Below are 14917 nucleotides of genomic sequence, written 5' to 3' on the forward strand. Positions count from 1 at the left end.
CCTCCCCTCTCTTCCCCTCTTCTCCTCTCCTTCCCTCCCCTCTCCTCTCCTTTTCTCTCCTCTCCTCTCTTCTCTCTTCCATCCCTCTCTTCTCTCTTTATCCCCTCTTCTCTCTTTTCCTGTTTCCATCTTTCCCTTTTTCTAATTCTCTGTCCCTTTCTTCCTTCCCCTCCTTCCCCCCTGCCCCACTCTGCTATAAAAAACAAAAGTTGCATGGAAGTGGAGGGGAACTTGAATCATGGTAAATGAAGCATGAACTAGAAATGAATTCAGAGGGGCTGGGGATTTAGCTCAGCGGCATAAGCGCCTGCCTTGCAAGCAGGCAGTCGTGAGTTCGAACCCCGCTACCGATAAAAAGGAAAAAGACATTAAAAAAAAAAAAAAAAAAAAAAAGAAAAGAAAGAAAGAAATTCAGAGTCCAAGATTTGATTGGTACTTGGTTCGGCATCTTCATTTTTCATATCTTCTATACAAAGCTTCACAGTAGTGTATTAAAAATATTATGAGAAACCCTGTTCTTATGAGAAACTGTACTTACTTCTGTCAGTATGCTTCTCACAGTCAGGGATGGAGTCAAGTTTTTGGACATCATGCATTTATAAGATGAGGTGTCACTTTAAGAAAGAGAATACCAGATTCCCAGGAAGATGGCAGAACAGTAAGCAGCAAAGAAAACAGCCTTTCTGAGAGAAACAGTCCAGATACTGGGATATAGCATCATGGGGAGGACAAGAAGGAAGGAAGTGGGTCCCTCCAACCCAGAAAGAACTTAAAGTGAGAATTAAAGCCCATAGAGAGAGTAAAAAAAAGAAAAATTTAAACAAAGAAGAAGGCAGTACCTGACAGTGCCTTCACCTGGAACCGGACCCACCATGCAAGAAGAGCTGCTGAAATCTGGGGATGCACGGTCACAGCAACTGGTGGCTGGCAAGCCTAAAGGCCTCTGCAAAGAGACTCCATGGCAGAGGGGAGCAGCGGACATACAGAACTGCACTATCTGGTGGTGAGTGCACAGGACTCAGTCCTCCCATGGGAGAGGGCCATTAGCTGGGAGCCATTTTGGAGTCAGGCAGGATAAGCCTGGAACCAGAACTGCAGCAAGCTCCCTCCCTCCAGCAGCTCCTAACTGGGAGCAGACTGGTAGAAATTGCTTGGACTGAGTCCCGCTCCTGTCCAACAGCTATCACTGTCCGACAGCCATTGCTGAGGTTTCCCTAAATCTATCCCCAATCAATTCCACCCCATACATGTACTCTATGTGGTGGAGGCTCCCTGCTGTTAACAGTTTGGGAAGGAAGTGGCAGCCAGCCCCACCTCTGCTTGCACTCCACCAGCCACCAATGAGCCAAAGCAGGCTGGGAAAAGCAACAGACAGACAGCCCTGCACCAGCACAATGGTCACCATCAGATACCCCTAGCCAGCTCTGGCTAGAAAAATTTCACAGTCTCACTTCACAGAAATTGTAGCCCACACAGGAATTGCCAGGTACCCTACTACCCACTTGTCTGGAAGAAACCAGGAATTTGACAAGAGGAAGAAGCAAAAGGCAGTCTCTGGCCTCCAACTCAAGCAGTACTGGTCCAGGAGATGTAAACAGGGAAGAGATCGAGAGTTGCACACCTGAAGTTTATGAAATAATGACAACTGAAGTAAAGGAACAACTTCATAAAGAAATTAGAACAGAAATAATATCTCAGGTAAAAGAAGAGATGTAAAACACAATAAAAGAATTGCTAAGAACCTCTAAAGAAGACATAGATGGAAGAATAGAGGAGCATAGGAAAATGAGGGAAACCTTGAATGAAGACTATAAAAAAGACTTAGAATACATGAAGCAGATACAAAGAGATTACCAGGAAATTAAAAACTGCTTGAAAGCAATAAAGATAGACTTTAAAACCTTGAAGACAGGTTTGCATTTTGTGATCATGAAAGAAAAAGATCTCTTAAAAATAACAAGGAACCAGGAAGTAACAACTCAAAGGATACAAGATGACATGAAGAAGCATAATTTAAGAATAATAAATGTGAGCAGAGGTCAACACAAATGAAATACGAAAGTCATAAAGAAATAATTACAGAAAACTTCCCAAGCATAGGAAAAGAAATGATATTCAGATAAGTGAGGCATACAGAATACCAACCAGCCATAACCAAAATAAATCTACACCCAGACATATAATAATCAAGATCCCAGAAATTCAACACAAGAACAGAATATTAAAAGCAGTCAGAGAAAAGAAACAGATCACCTATAAAGGAAAGCTAATCAGAATAGGACTGACTTGTCAACACTAGCCATCGGATTAAGAAGAGTTTGGAGTGAAGTATTTCAAGTCCTGAAAGAAAATAATTTCTCACACAGATCAATGTACCCTGGAAAACTATCTTTCAAAATTAATGGAAAAACAAAATATTTCCATGATAAAAAACAACTGAAGGAATTCATGACCACCAAACCAACCCTACAAAAAAATACTGAAGGATACAATAGAGAGAGAGGGAGAAAAAAATACCATGGTTTCAGGAACAGTGGCAGAGGGGGCTCAGTAAGTAGGGCAGGCAATGGAATGAAGGGGAAAAGTAGGCAACCAATGGCAGGAAAATAGCATGGCAGAGATGAGGCAGAAATGTTGGTTTTAATCACTAATATAGATGGCCTCCATTCACCAATAAAAAGAAACACAGGCAGAGTGGATTAGGAGGCAGGATCCATCAATATGCTTTATACAAGAAACACATTTAATTGGAAAGGGGCTTTATAGACTGAAAGTCAAAAGTGCGAAAACAGTGCTCTATGTGACAGGAAACCAGAAAAAAGTGGGGTAGCTTGCCTATCAGCTGCAGATTGGTTAGAAAGCCATGACACTTTTATACAATGGAAAACTACTCAGCTATAAAGAAAGATAACCTTGAGGCTTTTGTAGGTAAATGAATACAACTTGAGATCATGCTCAGAAGTAAACAGGTTCAGAGTCACATAGGCAAATAGGATGTTGCCTACCTAATATAAAAACTAGAAGGGTTAGTGGGATAAAAAATGTACTGCAGACTTCCGGGAGAACATGGTGGATAGATAACAGCAGTTATGGAGGCTGTCTGAGATAGCCAGCTTAGAATCCAGGAATGGTGTGGTGTGAGGAGTCCTAAGTAAGGGGAGATATATCCTGCCAACCCAGGAACGAACTAAGATGAGAGAAACCAATTGGAAATGCAATCCTGATGCTATGACCAGAACAGATAAAATCTCAGTGCAGAAGTGTCTGAATTGGCACAGCAGGGAGAGAGACGCGAAAGCTCTGAGAGTAGGAACTGGTGAACGAAGTTGAGAGTGGGACTGGCACAGAGCCCTGCATCAACCTGCGGTGAGTGAGAGGAATGGGACCCACCACAGATAAGGCGGCTCCAACAAGAGGACATTCTGGGACTGGGCAGACTAGCCGGAACAGGGTGCTGCAGTGACTTTAGTTGCATATTCCCTTCTCAAGGAGGATTGGTGGGGAGCACCTGACTTGGGTGAAGCTGTAGATTAAGACCCAGTAGGCTAGCCCAAACCAGATCCCAGCACCTGGCAGTGCACCCTAGCAGTGAAGCCTTCAGTAGGTTGACCTGGAGGGGCGGGCCCAGCAGAGGGTGCCCAGGTCTCCATCTCCCTAGTATACTGCAGTGGGTGGGCATGCCTAGCCAGTGGATTCAAACAAACTGTAACCCACAAAGAAAGAAACTGGGCCTCCTATATATGCCTGTATGGAAGGAACAAAAAATATGAGAAGAGAAGGCAACAAGAAAGGGTCCTCAGTCCCCAATCCTGAGAACACTGATCCAGGAAAAGTATGCAAAGGAGAAGGACAGAAAACATGCAATATCAGACACAGCACCAATAAACATAAAGCGATATCTCCGGAGCCTCATAGACAACTTCAAAAGTGAAATATTTAACCAAGTATAAAGCAAGATATAAGTAGAATAGTTAGAGAAATGCTAAGCACCGCCCAAGAAAAAACAGATGGTGGAATGGAAGAACAGAAAAAAAGGGGAGAATTGTTTGATGGGGAAAATAGAGAAAACATAGAATACATGAAGTAGGTTCAAAGAGATTTAGGAAAATAAAAACTCTACTGAAAGCTGGCATAAAAGGAACTAAGGATAGATTATTTGAACTGGAGGACAGATTTGTAATGTGAGAGCATGAAAGGAAAAACTTCTTAAAAATAACAAGGAAACAAACAGCAATAATTCAAAGGCTAGAAGATTGATAAGAGGATCTATCACTTAAGAATTAAGAATGTATAGGAAGAACAGGGACACAAACAAATGAACTACAAAGACTATTCACAGAAATAATCCAGGAGAATTTCCCTAATTTAGCAAAACGTAAAGATACTAAGATATATGAGGCATACAGGACCCCAGCCACCTACAACCCAAACAGAACTACACCCAGGCATATAATAATCAAAATTCCAGAAATCCAATATAAGAACAGAATATTAAAAGCCGTCAGAGACAAAAATCAGATCACTTACAAGGGAACACCCATCAGAATTACAGCAGACTTCTCGGCACAAACCATCAAATCACGAAGAGCATGGGGGGAAATAATTCAAGCTTTGAAAGATAATAACCTACAGCCGAGATTGATATATCCTGCACAACTGTCCCTAGAAATTAATGGAGGAACAAGGTGCTTCCAGGATAAAGAGGAACTAGGGGAATTTGCAACCACCAATTCAACTCTACAGAGAATACTGCAGGACATTCTAAAAAAGAAAAATACCAATATTCCAGAAACAGTGGCAGAGAGGCCACAATGAATGGAGCAGAAAGTGAAATGAAGAACACAAATTGACAACTAATGACGGAAAAAGAGCTCAACAGAAATGAGGCAGAGAAGGTTGGATGGTAGGAACAGCTATTTTGGAGAAAACAAGGCATCATACTAGCTAGTGTTGATTTAATATCATCTTGTTTTGAAGTCCCATCAAGCTTTTGTTCTTCTGTCTCCATTGGTCTTACATGTTGTATCTTATTGGATTTTATTATATGTGATAATATAAACAAAAACTGTTATAGACAAGGTGATTATACAGAAATCATTGTTCATTTTCTGTTAGTTGGTTCTAAATACTCTGTAATCCTGTAATTCTTTTGGTTTTACATTGTTTTGATATGTTTGATGCTACGGTATATGAAGTTATACTCAAAGATTTCAAGCAAAGAGACACTATGGTAACTACTTTTATGTTGGGATATCTGAAACACTATTTTGCTTAAATGGTTATGTTCTGACCTGTGCTGTTTTGTTGTTATGTCCTCTTTTATCTCAATCTCCTTTTTAAAATTATTTTTTATTTTTATCTTTTTAATTAAGGAAAAATAAGTAAAAAATAGCAAGATATAGTAACCCACTTTGATTTCCTATTAACTTGATTTGAAACCCTGTATTGCTCTCACCATCTTGTTTTGACTGATTTTCCTCTATTCTGTTTTGCTTGATAGTACCAAGTTTGAGAGTATAGGCAACAACTGTGAAGACAGTAAGATTCACTATGACATCCATTCTGGTTTGACTATTATCTTCTTCTGAAGTCTTGTAATGTCTCCAGTGTTTTGGTTTTATTGGTTTTGTTCTTTATTGTTTTGTTCAATTTTATTATAACTGATGATATAAGCAATTCTTTTTAAGATAGCAAGAGGCATTATGGTAACCATTGTTGATCACCTTGTATTCTGTTTTTACATTTTGTATTATGTCCATCCTTTTGATTTGACTGTTTTGTTATGTCACATTTGGTTTTATTCTCTTCAAAAAAAAGTAATAACTGTGGGAGTAATAAAACCCAAAATGTGTAATTGTCGTTGTAAAAAAGAGAGGAAAAGAAAGTGCTCTAAACGATATAACTGCATGTATATTTAAGTGTATAAGATAGATAACCATATTACTATCATTGAATGGATCATTTTGTTGGATCATTGAACAGAGCTGTTTGCCGTCTCACTGTTTGAATGTCCACTTTATATGCTTTAATTTTGTAACTTGAACAACTATTTCCAAGATGACAATATGTAATCTATTTACCAGTGATTTCCTACTGTTTATTTTTCTGAAATTATGTATAACTTGTGCCCTTTTTCTGTTTTTTTCTTTTTCTCCTTAAATAAAATTTTTAAAAAACTGTACTGCATATCCTGTAAAAATGAAAGGGAGGAATTATCTAAAAAGGAAAGGCAACGGCCACTGTTAATCTATTATGATTTGAAACTCATATTGTCTTCATCGTTCTGCTTGGTTTTATTGTTTCCATTTGTCTAATTGTATTTTATTTCATGGCATGGACAGTTATCTCAAAAATAACAAAATATATTATGGTAACCATTTTTGATTTCTGATTAGCTTGATTTGAAACCCTGTATTGCTTTCATTGTTTTGTTTTGACTGATTTTATTCAATTTTGTTTTGTTTGATTTTATCATGTCTGATGGTGTAGGCAATTACTTTGAAGACAATAAGATGCCTTATGATACCCACTGTGGTTTTACTATTATTTTCTTTTGAAGTCCTATACTGTTTCCATTGTTTTGTTTTTGTTGGTTTCACTCTGTACTAGTTTGTTTGATTCTATTATGCCTGATGGTGTGGGCAATTCTTTTGAAGATAACAAGAGGCATTATGGTAGCCATTGTTGATCTCCTTGTATTTTGTTTCTAAGTCATGTACCATGTTCATCCTTTTGTTTTAATTGACTTTATTCTGTTTTGTTTCATTTGGTTTTATTCTCTTCAAAATAAAAAAGAGGACACCAAATTTCAAATGCAAAAAGCATAAAAATAAGGTTTGCTTAGTACAACAAAGGAATAATAAGAAATTGTAAATTTTCAAAGTATCATAAACATCACAAAATTTGAACATCCCCAATATATATGTTAATTAAGCCTCCCTAACACACTTGTATCATTCACTTTTCTGTAGTGTCTTTTTTTTTTTTTTTTTTTGGTACTGGGGATCAAACTCATGACTGCACTCTTGCAAGGCAGGTGCTTATGCCATTGAGCTAAATCCCCAGCTCTCTTTAGTGTCTTAAATTGATTCTTTATGTCCCTTTGAGGATTACTTCATCATACTACATTTTCTAAGGCAGATCCAAGGGTAGTTTCTTAGTTTTGTCTTGGGGGGGGGCTCAAGGGTAGTTTTTATTATTGTTTAGAAAAAAATTCAGCTTTGCAACTTATTATTGAGGGTAATAATTACATATTTTATTGTCAAATTTCAGAAAACTTTTATCAAGTCTCCCATTTATGAATTACAGTGAGTTTCATAAAATGCAATGTTGAGCCCTTCCTGAAGCCTTTATGGGGTCTCCCAGTAAGAGGACTCCTAAAGCATAATGCATGTAGCTTGGGATTAATCTGACTTGCAAAATAATGTATAATAAGTGTCAGTTTTTAGTTTTGTCGCCTTTTACTCTCATTTTTGTCTGTTGAGACAATGATGGAATTATGGATATTTTCTTCAACACACAAAAAGAATTCTTCTTAAGGTATTAAGATAAGTATTGGCTACAATATTATATCCCTATAGAGCTTATTTTTGTTCCTGTTCCCAGTGTCTGCACCAAATCAATATTAACATCTGTGTTTTGATTTTCTTTTCTTAATACGTGGCACAGCATCCTGAACTTTCTTTGTTCTAAACACGTTTTTATAATGACGAAGAAATGAATAGGTATTGCCAGTCATATTGAATGCCAGGTACAAAAATTCCCCATGTTCAAAAACTAGCAGTAAATATATTTGAGCAAACATTGAGACCCTTCCCTGGCAAGTCTAAAATAGCAGGTGCTGATTCTTTGTAAAAGAGAGACACTATATGGCATTTAAACTCATGTGTCTGGTTTATTTCACTCAGTATTATATTTTCCAGGTGCATCCGTTTTCCTACAAATGTCTCAAATTTGCTTTTCTTTATAGCCAAGTATTATTCCATTATGTATGGGTACCACATTTTTCTGTATGCAATCATCTGTTGATGGGTCTATAGGCTGCTTCCAGGATTTAGCTTTGAATGCAGTGCTGTAAATATTGGTATTCATGTTTATTGCAGTATGATGTCTTAAACTCTTTGGGAAAGATACCTAGAAAGGGAATATCTTGATCATGTTGTGTATAGTAAGGAGTTCAAGAGACTAAGGACAGGAGGAGGGAAAAGAGAAGAGGAAAATACGTAGAATAAAGATATGTGAAGTACAGGAATCTAATAACCTCAATGAACATAAATATTATATCCATAAACATGAGCTATGCATAATACTATCTACAAGAATGGAAATGGCGAAAGGGGAATTAGAGGAGAAGGGAGGGAGGAGGATTGAAAAGCCCTAGAAATAAGTTGTATTATGCACATAAGCTTACTCCCAAAGATGGCTATAAACTGCATGTACTGCCAACATGTACTAAAAACAATAAAGTAAGATAAAATGAAATGAAATAGCAGACACTCTGATGCCTTTGCCTTAATAACACAAAGATTCTTTTACCAGGGCTTTTGAGCTGCATGGATTCTCATTTCCCTTCTGAAGGCACTGCCTTTTCTCTTTGATATCTTCCTGCTAGAACAACATTGTCCTCCCAATATGCTAAAAAGACATCAGATTTTGATGAATTTATTTCCTGTTCTAATAATTTAATTAAACATGAATATATGTACTTCACTTCTTCTATTTTTCCCATTTTTCTTTGTACACAGAACTGTGCAAGATGTTTTAAAAGACACTAAAGTGAGTATATGTAATAATTGTTGTGATCAAGGAACTTGCAGCCTACTAAAGTTGGGAATAAAGGAAAATAGAATGAGAAGACACCAAATGTAGAAAAAAAAACTAATGTAAAGCATGACATGGATGCAAATCCACATAAGATCTGTGGTTATTTTTGATGTTTTCAGTTTTGACAAATGAAATCCTTTCAATAGTTGTCCATGGACAACAGGCATTAAAGCAGTGCTGTGTCAATGTCACCCTATTCCTGAAGCTCTCTATTTTTGCTTTCACTTTTTATTATGAGTATTTTATTCCACCTGTAAAGATTGAGATAATTGTATAAGTACCCATCTTCCAGCTTCAATCATTATCAACATAAAACCCAATTTATCTTCTCTCTCTCTCCTGGTTCTTGATCCCCATTTATGAAGAGAAAATCCAAATTTTATTTCCTCAAGTTTTCATTGCTCCATTCTATTTCTTGCCTGACTTCCTTATTCAATTCGACCACTTGTCTCATTTTTCTTTTTATTCTCACTTTCAGCATTTTAACTGTGATGGTCCAACTCTGCCAGGACACAGATTCATAAAAGTCAGCCTGCATCCTAAGCACCACATGGGAAGGAGCAGGACAAGCAGTGTCTCATACTTTGTCTTTTTCTGCCTGGAACAGACAGCTCCATAATGGGGGCTGTGGAGGATGGGGCATCCCTGAGAGTTGCTCTTCTGTGGTTCTGGCTTGAGGTGTCTCTGTCCTCTTCCAGCTTCTCCCAGGCTGTGCCCACTCAATGCTTCGGTTCCCCAGAAGTGGTGATTCCCTTGAAAGTGGACAGCAGGATCAGAGGCATAAAGACTCCAGGATGGCTTTCCTACAGCCTGCTATTTGGGGGCCAGAGACACGTTGTTCGTATGAGGGTCAAGAAGCTGTTGGTTTCCACACACCTTTCTGTACGTACCTACACAGAGCAGCATGCTCTCTTGGAGGATCACCCCTTCATCCCTGATGACTGTTACTATCATGGTTATGTGGAAGGGGCCCTTGAGTCTCTGGTTGTTTTCAGTGCCTGTTTTGGGGGCTTACGGGGAATGTTACAAATAAATGACCTCATGTATGAAATTGAACCCATCAGGCACTCTACTGCATTTGAACATCTGGTTTATAAGTTAAACAATAATGATACACAATTCCTACCCATGAAGTGTGGTTTAACAGAGGAGAAAACACACCAGCACTTGGAATTTGAAGTGGGTGAGAACTTAGCTCCGAAATACAATTCTGCTCATGATTGGCGGACCCATACATGGTTTTTGGAGCTGGTTATAGTAATAGATCATGATTTCTTCACTTACTCTCAAGGCAACTTGTCAAAAGTTCAAGAGGATGTATTTCTTGTTGTCAGTATAGTGGATTCCATGTTCCGTCAGTTGAGTACTTATGTGACTTTGATTGGGATTGAGATTTGGAATCAAGGAAACATTTTCCAGATGATAAGCATAGGACAGGTTTTGGGAGATTTCTCTGAGTGGAAAAAAATCAGTTTTTCCCAACTACAGCATGATGCTGCACACATTTTCATAAAAAATCCACATATAAATACACTTGGTCTGGCCTATGTTGCAGGAATATGTCGCTCTCCTATTGACTGTGGAGTTTGTAATTTCCAGGGGGATCCGTGGTCTCTCTTTGCTAACACTGTGGCCCATGAGTTAGGTCATATTTTGGGTATGCAGCATGATAATGGGGAATTCTGTTCATGTGGGGGAGAAGGTTGCATCATGAGCACTTACAGAATACCAGAAGCAGAGAGATTCTCCAATTGCAGCTATATTGATTTTATGAAAACCGTTTTAAACCAAGGATCATGTCTGCACAATTCTCCAAGACCAGCAAAAGTCTTTCTGATTAAGCGCTGTGGGAATGGTGTAGTTGAAACAGAAGAGGAATGTGACTGTGGAGATATACAGCAGTGTGAACATGATCCTTGTTGTTTGTTGAACTGTACCCTGAGTCCTGGAGCTGCTTGTGCTTTTGGGCTGTGTTGCAAAGACTGCAAATTCATGGGGCCAGGGGAACTGTGTAGACAACAGGTCAATGAATGTGACCTTCCAGAGTGGTGCAATGGGACATCCCACCAGTGTCCACAAGATGCATATGTGCAGGATGGGATTCCCTGTAGTGAAAGTGCCTACTGCTATCAAAAACAATGTAATAACCATGACCAACAATGCAGAGAGATTTTTGGCCAAAGTGCAAAGAGTGCATCTCAGAATTGTTATAGAGAAATCAACTCTCAGGGAAACAGCTTTGGCCACTGTGGTATAAACGGCACAGTATATCTGAAATGTAATATGCCTGACATCTTTTGTGGGAGAGTTCAGTGCGAAAGTGTGAAAAACATGCCACATCTCCAAGATCATTCTGTTTTGAAGAGCACTCCTGTCATTGGTTTCACATGTTGGAGTGTCGGCCATCACTTAAGGGCGAGCATACCTGACATTGGCGAAGTGAAAGATGGTACCACCTGTGGAGCAGGAAAGATCTGCATTCGCAAGAAGTGTGTTAGTCTGTCTGTCCTGTCACAAGACTGCCTTCCTGAGACTTGCAATATGAAAGGGACCTGCAATAACAAACATCACTGCCACTGTGCCTATGGGTGGTCCCCGCCTGATTGCCTGCACAGAGGCTATGGAGGTAGCATCGACAGTGGCCCAGCATCTACAACTGAAAGAGTTTCTTGGAAACAAGTTGTGATTCCTTTTTTGTCTGTTTTGATTTGTCTCTCGACTGTTGGGCTTTATATATATCATCGAATACATTCTGGTCCCAAGAAGACTGAGGCTCACGCATCGGGTCAAGAAAACGCCTCTAATTTAAAATCCTATGCGTGATTTAGATTTAGTTCCTGGGCAGTAGAAATGTTAGCATGTGCCCCCAAACTGAGCACATCTGTGACAATTTACAGAAAGATATAGGAATCTTTCCTTCTGTAGGGATCAGGAACTTTGTCATTAAGTACATGTGATTCTTAACATGTTCCTACCTACTGTTCATTTTCTAAAGCATCAAATAAAGCTGTATTTCTTCCCTCGACAACCCAATTTAGTCTTTTCGTGTTTTGGGGCAGATGTGGCTCATGGAAAGGGAAGAAACAGATCTCAGAATGTCCAAAGGTGAGTTTCCTTTTGACTACCACTTAGTAATTTGTGGAAACTATTTAAATTTTCTGACATTTTGCTTCAGAAGCTGAAAAGAAAATCTTCCCGTCAACTGCCATGTAGTAATTTCAGGAAACTACTTAACATTCTTGACATTCTGTTTCAAAATCTGAAAAGAAAGGAATGATGATAATTGTCTCACTCAATTTCTTGGTTTTATGAGGTGTACAACAAAGAGAATGAGTATAGAGTATCAACAGATTTGCTCTTTGCTTAATGAACCCTCTTGACCTCATTCCCCAGGAGCTTCCTAGCCAGGCTGGCAGATTCTAATGTTTTAACATAACATGACCCATGTAGATTATTGCTTTGAATAGCAAAGTATAAACTTTTCCTAGAATGCATTAAACCATAAATCAGTGACCACAAGTTTACAGGGATACACAAGTGGGACACCCACCATTTCATACAGAAATGCTTTTCTGAAAAATGAAATCATGTCAGTTGCATGAAAACAAATGGAACATGTTAAGAAGGACTAGTCAGACACAAAATCAAATACCGCCCCCATGGGGGCAGAATAATCTTCTCCTGCTTTGCTCACTCTTATCAATACCTGGAACTGTGCCTAATACTATTTGAATGAAGTAATGAACTTGGAGTACTAAATGAATGGAGTATTAAGTTAGGAAAAATAAAATAATACTTTAGCATCTGGGGGCATCACTCTGGTCAGCTTTTAAATTCAGCTGTTTATGGCTAATGCACTTTGCTGGTCTTTTTGTATTCGATTTGTTTCTTCTTCAGTTTTGCCTGAGCACTTTGAAAGACCACTTCCTGAAAATAGATTTAGCTAGATACCCTTTATATTATGCAGGTCATTTCTCCATAGTACTCAGTAAATTTTAGTCACATGGCATTCTGGTATAATTTTCTATTATGCTTTGCTTTGTAAACCTTGCATCCTCTATTTTCTGTTTAGAATATATTTGGTTGTGTTATCTTCTGCACATCTATGTATGTGTACAATTTCTACTCCCAAATGTTGTTTACCATCCTCCTCCACTCCTTTTCCTTAGAAAATTCCAATTCTTCTCTCAATAGAAGCTAAATGACATGTATTTGGAAAATCCTTTTTTTCTTTCTCTTTTTATTAGTATGTATTATTTAGTAGGGTAGTGGATTTTATTTTGGCACATTTGTACATGCATATATTTTTATCTCTTTCCCTCTTTATGCTCCTTTACTATTTTCCTCTCCCTCTAGCCTTGAATCATCTTACTTTTTTCTAATATGCTCCCTTCTACATTCATGTTCATATTCTTTCTCTCTCCATTTCCCTCCAAATGTATATATATGTATAAATATGTATATATATATGTATAAACACATGAAAGAAAATATGCAATATTTGACTTTGTGTCTGACTGGTCTTTCTTTTAACATGTTCCATTTGTTTTCACGCAACTGACATGATTTCATTTTTCAGAAAAGCATTTCTATATGAAATGGTGGGTGTCTCACTTGTGTATCCCTGTAACCTTGTGGTTTAATGCATTCTAGGAAAAGATGAGGAGAGGGCCTAAAAATGTAACAGCCAGGGACAGAAGAAACCACTAACCAAGATGCTGCTGTGTAATTCTTTCTGCTGTGTATTTATTTTTCACTTGTTGAATTAATTCAGGCTAAATAGGTCAGTTTAATTTCATCAAGATTGTTGAGTAGAATTAGCCTCCTTACAACAAATATGGAATCAAACCCACTTTGATTCTGAGCAGTCATACAATCAATTTTATATTTTATTATGAGAAATGAATCTAATAATAGACAAAATCAAATCATGAATCACTATGTGTGCTCTACCTTAAGGAATTTTGCTGTTACCTGAAGAATCAGAGAAATTACTGATGAATTTTAAGCTGGAAAAGTCATTGAATAAAATTTGAATTGCAGAAAGATAATATGGAAATATGTAGAGGATGAATTTAAGATTAATAAAACTGTCATTAAAGAGACCATTTAAGACAGTAATGGTGAAACTTTGAGAGGCTAAGTGCTCAAACTGCAACTCAAAACCCACTTATTTCTCACAAAGGGCCAATACTGCAATTAAACCTGAATAATGAGGTTTTACTTTGGAAAAAATAACTCATACCCCTTGTAACATCATCACATAAAGAGGGCTTTGTGTGTTCGCTGTGGCACGTGCACCACGGGTTGCCACCACTGATTTAAGATATTCCTAAAGTAGTAAGATTCCAAGAATAAAAACTAAAGGAATTAGTTTAAGAATGAAGACAAAAGGTGAGTGCAGTGTTGCACTTCTGCAATCAGAGTTACTTGAGAGGCTGAGGCAGGAGGATCCCAAGTTTAAAATCAGCTCACTTAGCAAAACCCTGTCTCAAAATAAAAAGTAATAGAAGGATTGTGGGTATAGCTCAGTGAAAGAACACTGCTGGGCTCAATCCCCAGTATCTCTAACCCTACATGAATAGAGACAAATAATTTAGGTATATATACAACCTAATACAGGTAGGACACAGATGCCAGAGGCAGAACTCTATAGTTTCTTTCTCAGGTTTTGTTTTTGGTTATCGGGTATACAGCGATATCATGCAACTAAACAGAGAACAAAGTAGTAAGAGAATCTTTTTACATGTCTTAAATGAGAGGACTGTTAAGACTTTTCAAAATAGTTCTTATACAAATTTAATTTGAGCACATATCAAATTTTATTAACATCTAACAGGTTAGGTGAGTAAAAAAGAAAACTGGACAAACATGGAACAGATCTGAAGCCTCATATAACAGGAAAACTTACTTACCCAAGTGACTAATTGTTTTTTTAAAATAAAAATCCTGAAAATTATTTTCATAAGGTTGTAAAAACATCATGTACATATCAACTGTTGAAGGAAATGTAGCTAAAAGTGGCAGGCAGGTCAACTCTGTCCAATAGGAGAGAAGAAAGGTACAATTACAAAGCAAGATCTAAGAATATATC

The 14917-nt window shown here is 37.9% G+C and overlaps 1 protein-coding gene across 1 annotated transcript; it reads left to right on the top strand.

Annotated features, from left to right (window-relative positions):
• Positions 1 to 9252: 9252 nt before the first annotated feature.
• On the top strand, positions 9253 to 11765 carry LOC100715048 (disintegrin and metalloproteinase domain-containing protein 21). The gene has a single exon (XM_013155152.2). It carries the CDS (start codon positions 9442 to 9444, stop codon positions 11644 to 11646), a length of 2205 nt encoding a protein of 734 aa, XP_013010606.1. The 5' UTR covers positions 9253 to 9441; the 3' UTR covers positions 11647 to 11765.
• Positions 11766 to 14917: the final 3152 nt, after the last annotated feature.

Source organism: Cavia porcellus, unplaced genomic scaffold (genome assembly GCF_034190915.1).
Source record: "Cavia porcellus strain 051 isolate PalLab524CR breed Dunkin Hartley unplaced genomic scaffold, mCavPor4.1 scaffold_31, whole genome shotgun sequence".
In the NCBI taxonomy this organism is placed as follows: domain Eukaryota; kingdom Metazoa; phylum Chordata; class Mammalia; order Rodentia; family Caviidae; genus Cavia; species Cavia porcellus.

Coding starts and splice junctions, on each gene's coding strand:
- LOC100715048 (XM_013155152.2), top strand. CDS start 9,442: ATGGGGGCTGTGGAGGATGGGGCATCCCTGAGAGTTGCTCTTCTGTGG.